The following is a 14,379-nucleotide window of genomic DNA, read 5'->3' on the forward strand; positions in this document are numbered from 1 at the left end:
AATTAAAATAAATATTTTCTGTTGTAAGAAGAGCTATCCCTTCTCCTTTATTTCACAAAAATCCTACAAACCATGTCGCCTCTCAAAAATGTTGTCCTTTTTGTCACATCCACTGCCGTAGCTGTTCTAGCCACAACCCAGTTTGTGCATAAAATCTTCACTATTCATCGCTGGTTCAAATCTGGGACGTTGGTAGTGTTGGGGATTGTAAACTTCCTATAATTTAGTTCAGACAAAACAAGATGGTCTCACTTTTGGAAAATCTTAAAGTAAATCAAAATTATGACACATGTTGTCAGTGTCAAATGCAAAAAGATGATTCATGCTTTCATGACATCAAGACTGGATAATTGCAATGCTTCACTGTTTGGCTCCCCTACAGGTTTATTACAAAATGCAGCAACTAGAGTCCTGGCCAGTTGACAATATACAGTGGATGCTGTAGATGTTTTTCATGTTTGGTGCCTAAACTTGGAACAGTCCTCCTTACCGGAGGCAGACACACTCAGTCTAACATAGCGTATACACATAGTTGCTGTTCTACAATTCAGAATCTTTGAGAGGTTGTTGGGCTAAATAGGTCAACTGGAACCAGGAACACTTCCAATAAGAACTGATGTTACATTGAATGCTATGGAGTGGTTCTCTACAGTCTCTACAGTTCTCAGTCTGTCTGTATTTTCTCATGTTCCCGAGATTACCACGGTATGTATCCAGACCTGATGGTAGATCCGAAAGGTGAAGACGACGGCAGAATAAATCCACGCCACAAAACAACAAGCTATTAGAATATTGAGATTAATCATCTTTTTTGCCCATTTATCAGGTTGCTTGTTTTTTCTATAGCTCAGCAAGCAGTGTTTTCGTGCCAACAGAGAATTGATCCTCCTGGCTGAGTCTGGTTTCTCCCAAGGTTTTCACTCCACTTATACACCCTTGGAATTTTGGTGAAGGCTGACATCAGGCCTTTAATGTAGCATTCTGACTAAAAACTCACAGACACTATAATAATATGTATTAAATTGTTTTAATTTAATTATTAAATGTTTGTTTAAAAACGTGTTCTGTACAGCTGCTTTGAAACAATGCAAATTTTAAAAAGCACCATAGAAGTAAACTTGACTCATATGCTTGTGGTAGTTCACTGTACTGTGTATAGTACACAATAGTTTTAAACTTTTCTTTGATGCATGACTGTATTCAAATTCTATTCTAGGTTTTAGGACTAAAAACTATACAAAACCTCAATCAATTAAATAAATAAATAAAAATACAGCACAAGAAATGTTGTATGTTTTATGTTGTACAGAAAAACATAACCGTCTAAGCAGTTTTTCACCAAAATACTATAATACTACTGTTCAGAGTTTTATTTTAGTTTAATTAATGTTTTAAATTAGATTTTTTTTAGCTTTTGTGTTTTTATGTTAATTTTACTTCAAGTTTTATCAATCAAATTTAGCAATTTGTCATTTTATAATTGATTTGTTTATTTTTATGTTGCCATATAATATTAATTAATTTTTAGTTTAGTTTTAGTTAATTATTATAATTTTAGTGCTTTAAACTTAGTTCATTTTATTTTTGAGACAACATTTCAATTTTTCCAATATTTGTAGATTTGATTGGATTTCAATGAACAGAAACGTTTTCAAAGTTTTAATTTTAGTAAACTAAAATAACCTTGCTACTGTTGTTGCTTATCTAAAAAAGTCCACATTTTTATCCACTACCGTCATGAAAAATCCAAATGAAATAAAAGAAGGATTGAAAAGGCAACTATAAAACAAACTGAAGTAATTCGTCAAATGTGAACAGAACAGGCAAAAAGATGACGCTGTTCCTTTAAGAAACGCGCGGTGACTGAGCGCATATGCAGCCAGCGGCTCTCCGTCATCCAGCCGCTATTCTCAGCGATACACAGACGCTCAGGATCAGCCGGGATTCCTCTGTTATGCAGCATCGGCCGTGTGGTCGGGATGGAGCTGGCCCGAATAATTCTCTAAAATAAGGGAAACTGCTCACGGAGATCAAGATGGTGTCGTGGATCATCTCGCGGATGGTGGTGTGAGTGTCAATGATGCGCGCGTGCGTGCTTGTTTTGTGTTGCTGCGGATACGTGACGCTTTTCTTTGGAAACACAAAATATTTGCCGTGTTCTTTAAATTAAACGTTTACCTATTCACAGTTAAAGAGATTTAGAGAAATTCGGCTGCTCAAATAATTAAAAAGCGTAATTGTATAAAGCAAAAGCGATGACTTCATGCAGCAGCCGAGGATTCACCATTTGTGTCGCTTGTGTTTTTCATTTGGAGCAAAACGATGCTCGCATGCGGTTATGATTGGATTTGAATTACTAAGCACAACAGTCCCAGATGTAACGTTGGGCTTAGAGCCCAAAACCGAAGACGATTTCTAACATCCCCATCCATATGTTACACCCATCACATGTCTCTCTGTAATGCTGAGGCCATCATATTTCCAAATGCTTTTTATTAAAACTTCAAACTGAGATATGAGTCTTAAACTTGATTTCATATCGTTTTTCTGTAATAAGGCCTACCTCTCCAGCTGATTTTTCTATGCTGGTAATGTTATGTAATGGGAACAATGCCAGTCTGTACCATTTGGATCTCAGCTGGGCCCTTAAGTGGGATTTACACAATTAGGTGACTTTGATGCTCACTAAACTTGTGAGCTCAAGTTACTTACCTTCTGATGAACAGATTATCTCAAGCACTCAGGCTATGATTTCGATCTATAAAGGATACGCTTTGGAGACTTGTGATCTTGTTTTGGGGTGTGTATGGGTGGGTAAGTGGGGTGTTTTGTTTATTTCTGGACCATTAGAAGCAAATATCAAGCTGTACTGCGTGCTATCATAAGCTTAAGGTATACTGATCATTATCGTGGGTTGATGTATCTCGTGGTATGCTCTTTGTAGCTTTAAACGTGGTGAGCAGATGCATTATGGGAGTCTGAGTGTATGGTGCACATGCACTGTATAAGTGTCTAATCTGGTCTCTTTGTTTTGTAGATCCATCTCCATTCTGTTTGAAAGCATATAAATGATTCACTTGCTTTTATAGATCCTGCGTGTTTGCCTTCAATAGCGTCACGAGATGTTTGTGTTGGCAACAGAGCTGTAATGGGGACTAGCTAGAGTTTTATGGTGTTGACCTTTTTAATAAAAGACTTGTGAATATTTTCATTAGACACTGATTTATGTCATTTATAATATATTTTTTCTGTGCTTGTCAGATTTTTCTGAAAAAATATTGCCTACTCATTAAATGACGTTACAAATAACAGTAGTGTTTCCTCTGGAGTGTCACTTCTTTAGGTGCAGGTGAAATTTGAGAAAATATTAAAACTGAGTTGTAGTTAAGAAACATGTTATTTCCTTACAGTTTAGTGCAGTGTTCACTGATGGTCTTTCTTCTGCAGCCTAGCCTTTGGGACCCTCTACCCAGCCTATTCCTCCTATAAAGCTGTGAAGACGAAAAACGTCAAGGAGTATGTAAGTATTTCAGTATGGCTGGTATTTTCAGTAATCCTGTTTTTCTTTGACTCTTGTAATGGTAACAGGGTGGAAAGTGTTGGTTAAAGATCGCGTATCACAGGCAGTTTCTGCCAATCTCATATCAATCTTGATTGCCTATACAGTAGTATTGCATACGTCGTACCTTCGAAGAGTATTTAGTTTGACCAAATTTATAAAAGAGAGATACAGCTGTACGATTATTTCCGGAAAAACACGAGCTGCTAGAGGTGGGACTAGTGGGGAGAGTGGGACGGAACTACAGCACGAGCAAGCAACACATCATCACGTTAATCCTTTCATCTTTTAGCACTGGGACTGCACCATCTATCAGTTTCAAACGATCTCCAAATCCAGCGTTGACTTCTGCCCGATTAACCGAAAATATATATAACGTGATTTATGCACAACTTGAGTGAAATGCGGTAAAATGCTGCTGCATCCGAAAGCCAGAGGGCGCGCTCGTGCAGAAACTCCAAATACGCGCTGCAGAAGAAGACCATAACACAAGTAGTTCTAGGAAATGCCTAAGGACATGTTTTTATCACTGTTCCTCAAGGCTCCTCAGGTATTTTCATGATAATAAAGTATATTTATAATGATCATGTTTGATGGGTGTTGCTTTTTTAAATGCACGGTATAAGCGACTCAAACTCGCACTGCTTTTAGATCGAGCAGCATTTCCTACTGATCCCAGAGCCGTGCTTCACGGACAAGCTACGCATCAATAAAATAATCGATACCTTGCATTATCGCAGCCAGCTCGGTTTCAGCAGGATTTAGTGGTAACCGCGATTAACCGTGCACATGTCTGAAATGCCGTGAACAAATAGACACACCTAAACTTCACTATCCAGGGCTCTAGACTAACATTTTGCACTGGTGCGCCTAAAAAAAAGTGCGCCTAACTTTTTTTGGTAACACTTTAGAATAATGGTCCGTTGTTAACAAGTAACTATGCAGAAAGTAATAGGCAGTACTACATGAAATATATCTCTATGGATAGGCTATATATGTAGAATATATCCATTCATGTTTTGGTATTTGGCTTTTGGTATTTGTATTTATTCATAAATTAGTTTCCACAAACAACCTATTTTTTCACTTTATGTATGTTAATGTTGAGATTAGTAATTAATTGTTTTTTCTTTATTAATTGGTCATAGTTCGCAAGTAGCTGTCAATGATAGCATTTTTCTTTAGTAATTATCAAATACCAAATAAGGAACTACCTTTGTCCTAAATTAGCTATTACTTACTGTTTAGTTAATCTTGCTTCTATATTAGTTAATAGTATTAAGGTAAGTGTTAATGTAGTACTGCCTATTACTTTCTGCATAGTTACTTGTTAACAACGGACCATTATTCTAAAGTGTTACCCTTTTTTTCTTAGGTGCACCAGCACAAAAGTTAGGTGCACCCAAATTTTCTACCGCATCGCATTTAACACAGCAGTTTTACAAGTTCACTTTTTTTTAAATCGCTGTCCATATAGGCAATATTGACTTGTAGTGAAGTGAAGGTGATCTATTAGTCAGATATGGTGACCCCATACCCGAAATCTGCTTTTAACCCATCCAGAGAGTAGTGTACACACACACAGCAAGTGGTGAACACACGTACTATCGCAGCTATCACTGCAGTGCCCGGGGAGCAAGTAGGGGTAAGGTGCCTTGCTCAAGGGCACCTCAGTCGATACTCGCCTGAGGATCGAACCGGCAACCTTCTGGTCACGAGTCCGACTATCTAACCATTAGGCCACGACTGCCTAATAAAAGTTCTTTATTTGAAGCACAATTCTACAAGCAGGGCTCTAGATTAACACTTGAGAGAGGTGGCACTGGTGCTACCAAGTTATTCAGTTGGTGGCACCAGCCCTTAATTTGATAGCACCAGAGTCGTGGGATGAGGTAAGAAAAAAGAATCACTAAAACTTCATTAAAATGTGTTTAATACATTAATAAATCAATTAGAAATTAATACAAATCATTGTTATGATTGAATTATTTTTATTGTATGTAAACTCTCTTTCAACACTTTACCATATTTAAAGCACATCTTTCTTAAAGCTACTTTCTTCCTTTATTTGTTGTGAACGACTCCTATAAGAGAACACAATTCCTTTAATATCAGTGAGTGTTTTTGGGCCCGTTCGTTGTTGTTTGATGAACATTATAAACAGAGATCTTTATTATGCTGCTGCCCCTTTAAGAGCTCACGCAATATACTGGAACACGTGTTTTGTTTCCCAACTGTTTGGTCATGAAACTATGGAAGCCCTTTTCCGCCAGGGTTGGGAATTTTAACACCATGAACATTCTCCAGTAGAGTAAGAATTTCACGATTTGCAAGGCCCTGTCTGAAATATTGCTCTATGTGTCTAAAATCCGTGAATCACCACAATGCTGATCAAGCAGACTGCACATAAAACATAAGGACATAGCACATAGCAGCATAGCAGACATGTGCATGTGCAGATTAAGCCAATATTACGAGAAAGTCAGTATGAGAAAGTTTCTCAAAATAATGATTTAGTAAGTCAAATTTAGACTCAGTATCTCATTTTTATGAGATAGTTTCTCATAATTATGAGTTACTAAGTCATTATTATGAGTTACTAAGTCATTATTATGAGTTACTAAGTCATTATTATGAGATACTAAGTCATTATTATGAGTTACTAAGTCATTATTATGAGATACTAAGTCATTATTATGAGTTACTAAGTCATTATTATGAGTTACTAAGTCATTATTATGAGTTACTAAGTCATTATTATGAGATACTAAGTCATTATTATGAGTATACAAATTATTATATATACAAATTGGTCGCACTCTAGAGCCCTGCTATCGCAAGAGTAATGCAAGAGCAGTCCATCTTGACGCAGCTCAGATAATCTTGATGGTAAGCGGGTCTCGCTCGTCGATGGGCTCTTTCTTTCTCCTTACCGTGCTTTTCCGGGAGAATGGCATTTGGCATTGATAATGATCTTATCAATTTTCTGAGACACAAAATTTTGGGTTTTCATTATCTGTAAGCCATAATCATCAAAATTTCAAGAAATAAAGGCTTGAAATATGTGTAATGAATCTATATAATCTAATTTTCGCAAATATTGACCTTTTTCATGATATTCAAATTTTTAGAGATGTACCTGTAAACCCATGTCTTATTTAGAAACATATTAGCTTGGTTATTTCATAGAGAAATGTAAATAACAGCGTTGAATGTCTTTAGTTGTTTAGCACACACCGAGTCCAATGTATTACCGTTTTTTATGGAGCTGGATGTTTACATGTTGCTATATAGATGGTCATAATAATTTTATTGCCTGTACTGATGGGGAGAATACCAGCCGAAGATAACATCACTGTTTTCTTTAAACAACCAGTCATGCATAATGCACAAGGCTATATGCAGTAACAGCATGTGACCTGATGCATGATGATGTCATGGGAGGTGTGTGTACACATGTGCACGAATGTAACGTGTGTGTTTCTGTCCTCAGGTGAAATGGATGATGTACTGGATAGTGTTTGCGCTTTTTACAACAGCAGAGACCATCACAGATATGCTCCTCTCCTGGTCTGTAAACTCACCCTTTATTTTGTTTTTTATGTATGTGCATTTTTGTACATTAGAACAAAACCCAAATAATATGGTGAAAAAATGACTTAAAGGGATAGTTCACCCAAAAATAGAAATTCTGTCATGCATTACTCAACCTCAAGTTGTTCCAAACCTGTATAAATGTCTTTGTTCTGTTGAACACAAAGATATTTGAAAGAATGTCAGCAACTGAGATTTTCAGGATTTTTTTTCTAAATTCTTCAAAATATTTTCTTTTGTGGTTAACAGTACAAAAAAGTTATAGAATAATTATTTCTACTATGGTAGTCAATGGTGCCTCAGAAATGTCAGTTGCTAACATTCTTCCAAATATCTTTCTTTGTGTTTAACCAAACAAAGAAATGTATACAGGTTTAGAACAACTTGAGGGTGAGTAATTCATGACAGAATTTTCATTTTTATTCCCTTTAACCAAGTTAATTTTTTTTAGGGCTGTCAAACGATTAATCACGATTAATCGCATCCAGAATAAAAGTTTGGGTTAACAATGTATGTCTGTGTACTGTGCATTTTAATTTTGTATTCATAAAAACATATGCATTTATTTAAGTAAAATATATATAATTTTAATAAACATTTACATATAATTTAAATTATTGGCTAATATAAATAAATACATGGAAGCATTTTCTAAATATATACATGTTGTGTACATGTATGTGTTTATAAGTACTAAATTAATATGCACAGTACACAGACATGCATTATGTAAACACAGACTTTTATTCTGGATGCGATTAATCGCGATTAATCATTTGACAGCCCTAGTTTTTCTTAGTCTTTTCCAAATATAATGGTCTTCATAACTTGCCATTTGTTATTTTTTTTCTAGGTTCCCATTTTATTTTGAGCTGAAAATTGCCTTTGTTATTTGGCTGTTGTCCCCGTACACAAAGGGCTCCAGCGTGCTGTACCGCAAGTTTGTGCACCCCACGCTCTCCAATAAAGAGAAGGTACAAATGAACGTGCCGCATTGTTTATAATGAAATCATTGTGAGTCATTGACTCGTTGCTTAATGTGTATGTGTGTGTTACAGGAAATTGATGAGTACATAACCCAGGCTAAAGACCGCAGTTATGACACCATGATGCGGTTTGGGAAGAGAGGCCTTAACATCGCAGCCACTGCAGCAGTCACAGCTGCCACTAAGGTGGAATGACTGTGTTAAAAGATAAAGAACAAACACAAACTGAGTCTGATGTACATGGAATGAAAATATACAATTATACACTGTGATAAATCTCTCCAAAGTTTACCCATAGCTGCTAATTGTTATTATTCATTGTTAACATTGATAAATTCATATACAATGTTTCATATACAATGTTTTGAACTGGTTATGACTGGTATTGACTGTGTGCTTTTTTGACATTCTCCAGGGTCAGGGTGTGTTATCAGAAAAACTGCGCAGTTTCAGCATGCAGGATCTGACTCTCATTCAGAATGAAGACGAGCTGCTGCTGGACGCCGCAGATGACACGCACATCGCAGCCACGTTGCCGCGTGTTAAACCGGCCGCACGCACAGGTGACGGTCCCACACAAACAGACTTCACTGTACTGAACTCTAATACGCCACAACAGATATTTACAGTACAGTATCTCACAGAAGTGAGTACACCCCTCACATTTTTGTAAATATTTGATTATATCTTTTCATGTGACAACACTGAAGAAATGACACTTTGCTACAATGTAAAGTAGTGAGTGTACAGCTTGTATAACAGTGTAAATTTGCTGTCCCCTCAAAATAACTCAACACACAGCCATTAATGTCTAAACCGCTGGCAACAAAAGTGAGTACACCCCTAAGTGAAAATGTCCAAATCGGGCCCAATTAGCCATTTTCCCTCCCTGGTGTCATGTGATTCTTTAGTGTTACAAGGTCTCAGGTGTGAATGGGGAGCAGGTGTGTTAAATTTGGTGTTAGCGCTCTCACTCTCTCATACTGATCACTGGAAGTTCAACATGTCACCTCATGGCAAAGAACTCTCTGAGGGTCTGAAAAAAAGAATTGTTGCTCTACATAAAGATAGCCTAGGCTATAAAAAGATTGCCAAGACCCTGAAACTGAGCTGCAGCATGGTGGCCAAGACCATACAGCGGTTTAACAGGACAGGTTCCATTCAGAACAGGCCTCGCCATGGTCGACCAAAGAAGTTGAGTGCACGTGCTCAGCGTCATATCTAGAGATTGTCTTTTAGAAATAGATGTATTAGTGCTGCCAGCATTGCTGCAGAGGTCGAAGGGGTGGGTGTCAGCCTGTCAGTGCTCAGACCATACGCCGCACACTGCATCAAATTGTTCTGCATGGCTGTCGTCCCAGAAGGAAGCCTCTTCTAAAAATGATGCACAAGAAAGCCCGCAAACAGTTTGCTGAAGACAAGCAGACTAAGGACATGGATTACTGGAACCATGTCCTGTGGTCTGATGAGACCAAGATAAACTTATTTGGTTCAGATGGTGTCAAGCATGTGTGGCGGCAACCAGGTGAAAAATACAAAGACAAGTGTGTCTTGCCTACAGTCAAGAATGGTGGTGGGAGTGTCATGGTCTGGGGCTGCATGAGTGCTACCTGCACTGGGGAGCTACAGTTCATTGAGGGAACCATGAATGCCAACATGTACTGTGACATACTGAAGCAGAGCATGATCCCCTCCCTTTGGAGACTGGGCCGCAGGGCAGTATTCCAACATGATAACGACCCCAAAAGAAGCTGAGGGTAAAGGTGATGGACTGGCCAAGCATGTCTCCAGACCTAAACCCTATTGAGCATTTGTGGGGCATCCTCAAACGGAAGGTGGAGGAGCGCAAGGTCTCTAACATCCACCAGCTCCGTGATGTCATTATGAAGGAGTGGAAGAGGACTCCAGTGGCAACCTGTGAAGCTCTGGGGAACTCCATGCCCAAGAGGGTTAAGGCAGTGCTGGAAAATAATGGTGGCCACTAGGGATGCACCGAATGTTCGGCAACTGAAAATATTCTAGCACAGTTTATCTTATAGCACAGTTAAATGGCCATATGGCCGAATAAAGGTTACCGAACATGACGTGTGATATGATCAAGTAGCAACCAGTGCAGAGAGAGAGAGCGCTTTATTAATGCAGCAAACATGTCGGCAGTGTGTGGAGCATTTTAAAGTGTCAGAGAAAGACACAGCACAGAACTTTCTGTGCCGGAGTAAATTTTGGAATGATAGCGTCTTTACCGGTCGGTAACTCATGTACTTCAGACAGAGCGGGCGGTCTGACAGTAGTCCCACCCCTCGCGACATCCTTTGACATCATACAGTGGTCGCGTGCGCACAGTTCCCTGTACTAAACAACTTGTCAAAGTATGTTCTGTGCCGTCCGGCCGTGTGTGCACCTTCTGAGAGAACAGTCAGCTTTTGTGGGCGGAGTTTGGAGGAGAGACTTGAACTGAATTTGTTGTCAGAATTGCTTGCATGGATGTTTTTTTTTTATTTAAATCATTTTGCAGTGTAGCCTAAAATAATCAAAACAGTTTTCGTTTATTCATATTTTTAGCTTATAATGGTGAATGACACTTTAATGAAGTGTTTTGTTGTAGGGGTTCAGAGTACAGTACATTCTTTCAGCAGTCAGTCATAGGCCTAATATAGGCCATAGGTTTTAAGTTATATTGTATTTTATTGAAAAGCAAGACAATATATAAAAAGCACATTCTGACCATTCAGTTTATGCAATAGTGAAAAAAATGGCTAAATAAATAGAAGAAATGTGAAAAGCCATGTTCGGTATTCGGCCTTCGGCCAAGTGTTTCATTTTTATTCGGTTTCGGCCAAGAATTTTCATTTCGGTGCATCCCTAGTGGCCACACAAAATATTGACACTTTGGGCCCAATTTGTACATTTTCACTTAGGGGTGTACCCACTTTTGTTGCCAGCGGTTTAGACATTAATGGCTGTGTGTTGAGTTATTTTGAGGGGACAGCAAATTTACACTGTTATACAAGCTGTACACTCACTACTTTACATTGTAGCAAAGTGTCATTTCTTCAGTGTTGTCACATGAAAAGATATCATAAAATATTTACAAAAATGTGAGGGGTGTACTCGCATGAGATACTCGATACATGAGTGAGATACTGTATCTTCAGAATTTACATTTGCGTATTTATGATAGTCCTACTCTGTCGGCTGTTTTGTTGAATCTGTGTATGTGTGCTGACTCACTAAAAGCTTTTCTGCAGGCAGCCTTTGTGTCAGGCTGCTTTGAATGCTGATGCGGCCAGCATGCGACTCAGCTACCCACTGGATTGGGGTGGGGGGCTATGGTGGTCTTTAGCATGTAACCTCTTCACACACACTGTGATGTAATGAGTCGCTGAAGGCAGTGACTCCTACAGGATGACTGAAGATGATTGGATGAGGACAACAGGAGAATGCCTGCAGGAGCACGTCAAGGGTTTTGGTCCAGCCCATGTAGTCTAATCACAGCAAAAACTGACAAACTGAAGCTTGTGGTGGAAATTCCACAGAGGTGATGATTATAATAATGGTGGTGATTCTGTTAGCCCACAGAGCTTGTCCATTGAATTACTGAACATCACAGCTACATTGTGAATGGACCGGCAAAAGGCTGGACTAAAGAAGTCTTTGTGTGGTAGACTTTGAATGAGTGCTTGAATGAATCTGGCAGGCTTTAAATGCCAAAGAGCAGGGAAGGGAACCTCCACAAATTCTCATGCTTTAGACTTATACCACAGTTTAGTTATTTAGGTTATATCGAGTGCAACAGAGGGGAAAAGCTATAAATTAGGAACAAATGCTGTCAACGTCTGCAGCAGGATTGAAGAAATTATAATGCCTAAACTGTATCCCTCACTGTTGTTTCCTCAGTTCGTGCGACGCCCATACCGGCAGACAGCGAATCGCAACACAGCTCTCGCTCTGATGACCTACCAGATAACAGAACTGAGCATTCAGATGAGGATGCAGTCGATAAAGCCCCTAAACGCACTCCAAGCATCAGAGCTGCCAAGAAACCAGCAGCTGCCAAGACAGAGGTACGTTCAGAAGCACACTGCTCCATTTGCTTCATGTACCTTTAAAACTTTTAAAGACATACAACAGTTTTCACAAATGTACATACAAAAATATACACGATTGGTACAGCTAAAATTGTAATGTACTCTATCTCTCTTTCTCCTGTTTTTCTTTACTTCCACATCCTCAGCAGACCACCAAGACAGTGAAGAAACAGCCAAAGAAGAAAGTGACCACCACGGCCAACAACAACGCTGAAGCGCAATAGTGTTCATTCTTACCTGAGCGACACATACGCATGCTTTTCCATGCTAACATCCCAAACTCTGCTTTTTACTTTCGAGGCCACTTACTAACACATAAGATACATCGCCTGGAGCGGTTTTCTATTTTGGTTAAATACAGTGTGTTCATTTAGACCGCAGCATTCCCAGTTCCCTTGTTCCAAAAGCCCATTTTGAAAGCTTCGCCTATCTACTGTCAGCGTCCACACTTCTGTGCGTCTAAGAGGAATGCTGGGTCATATCTTGTTCTGTTCTCAGTAGGCCTTAATATTAGGCCATCTCTGTAAAGCCTGAGACCAAAAGCAGTGCCTGCACATAATCATATACATAAACACGCTCCCTTCCATTCCAGGCCAAAACTCCACGGTTTCCATTATAAAGGCCGGTTTCCGTTTTTAGCATGTGGGACACACACTATGAGACGAACAAGAAATGGGACGAAAAAAATGAAGCTGTTAAAGGGTTCGAAATGGGGAGGGAAAAAGGAGATACAAAAGCTTGACTTGAACAGAAGATCAGCCTCTGATCACCCAGAGCTGCAAACACAGTTCTGTCTTTAGTCGGGGTCGTAATACATCAGTAACCCGTGACTTGATTTGAATATTTATGCCCGGGGAGGTCAGATCTCAACTGGAGGCTACAGACCCTCGAAAGGCTCTTGATATTAATAGCGCTTTTGTCAGCGAGAGCTGGTGGTGTTCAGCTTGCATAATGGCTCCCGTTTGATGGCTGCGTTGCTTGTGAATATTATGGTAGAGGTGTATGATGTTACCTCCACTTGTTTTAGACATTACAAAAATCTAGAAGTATATATTAAGACATTGCATTAGGTGAAACGGTCTGCATTAGATCACAGAGGCAGTCAGAAGTTGTACGTCAGATATCTGGGGTTTTGGTAACAGGAGTTGCATGTTGGTTAGTGAAGAACAAGATCTTTTTGTTTGGTGTTCACTGCCTCTTGAAGACAAATTCACATGGTCTGTGTTTTCAGTGTCTCTGAAAAGCTCACACTGTTGTAATTTCACAGACTTATTTGATGGGCTTTTTCTCTTTGTTTTTTTCTTGATATTTTCTATCAGTCTGTGTTGTTGTGCTGTGAGCTGACTCACTGGGTTAAACACCAACTCTCGGTTAATGTCGTGGGAATCTGGAGGTTTGATGTTGAAGGTGGTGACATTTTTTCCAAGTCATTATTTAAAACCATCTTAACGGTGCTTTTAGAGTAGATGCTTGCCCAAAACAGACCCCTGAACTTTTGTGGTTCTTTTTTTTTTTTAAGAAAATTTGCCATGTGTTTTTTGGGGGGGAGCGCAGTGTATTTTTAATAGCAGTATTGCCTGTTGGAACCCTTGACCCTGGTTTGTGTATAGATCATTTAGCCCTAAATCCAGATGTGTCTCCCAACACAGCATGTTCAGGAAAGATTTGGGGTTTGGTAATGACTTATATTGTGTCTTTCGATGTTGCGAAGGTATTTTAAAATGCAATTTCATTGAGCACCGGTAGGGGGTAGCAGTACAAGAAGAGTCCAGGTACCTAACTAGACAATGTCATTTGTATTATACTAGAGACTGTATAATATGTCTGCCTTACTCAGATTAATTTATACATATTTATTTCTTGAGGTTTACATTTAATTTGTCACTTACTTGTAGGATGTACAAAACGATTTTAATTTCTTGTAAAATGTGACATTTTGTGCATATTGGTGGACTTTTAATTTGCAATGGTTTGTCTATTCTCTCGCCTTTTGTGTTTTGAAGGGTTATAGAGACTTATCTGGTCTTAAAAGAAAGAAAAAGGTACAGCTGTGTGAGTGACACGGTGAACATTCGTCAGTCTTGTAGATAATGCTTAGCGGATAGATGTTTCTGTAAGAACTCGGTTTAGAAATAACATGTAAGGCAGATCA

General features: G+C 38.9%; 1 protein-coding gene across 1 annotated transcript; it reads left to right on the forward strand.

The window, feature by feature from the left end:
- The first annotated feature begins 1,859 nt into the window (after nt 1-1,859).
- On the forward strand, nt 1,860-13,742 carry reep2 (receptor accessory protein 2). Its single transcript, XM_057350023.1, has 8 exons — nt 1,860-2,067; nt 3,448-3,520; nt 7,053-7,129; nt 8,007-8,127; nt 8,212-8,325; nt 8,555-8,702; nt 12,037-12,203; nt 12,374-13,742. The coding sequence occupies exons 1-8, from the start codon at nt 2,036-2,038 to the stop codon at nt 12,449-12,451; spliced, it is 810 nt and encodes a 269-aa protein (XP_057206006.1). The 5' UTR covers nt 1,860-2,035; the 3' UTR covers nt 12,452-13,742.
- The last annotated feature ends 637 nt before the right edge of the window (nt 13,743-14,379 follow it).

This window comes from Triplophysa rosa, linkage group LG13 (assembly GCF_024868665.1).
Source record: "Triplophysa rosa linkage group LG13, Trosa_1v2, whole genome shotgun sequence".
Lineage (NCBI taxonomy): Eukaryota > Metazoa > Chordata > Actinopteri > Cypriniformes > Nemacheilidae > Triplophysa > Triplophysa rosa.

Excerpts from the sequence above, each read along its gene's own strand:
- reep2 (XM_057350023.1), top strand. The coding sequence starts at position 2,036 with ATGGTGTCGTGGATCATCTCGCGGATGGTGGT. Across the intron at positions 2,068-3,447 it reads ATCATCTCGCGGATGGTGGT|CCTAGCCTTTGGGACCCTCT; the intron begins GTGAGTGTCAAT and ends TTTCTTCTGCAG. Across the intron at positions 8,326-8,554 it reads CAGTCACAGCTGCCACTAAG|GGTCAGGGTGTGTTATCAGA; the intron begins GTGGAATGACTG and ends GACATTCTCCAG.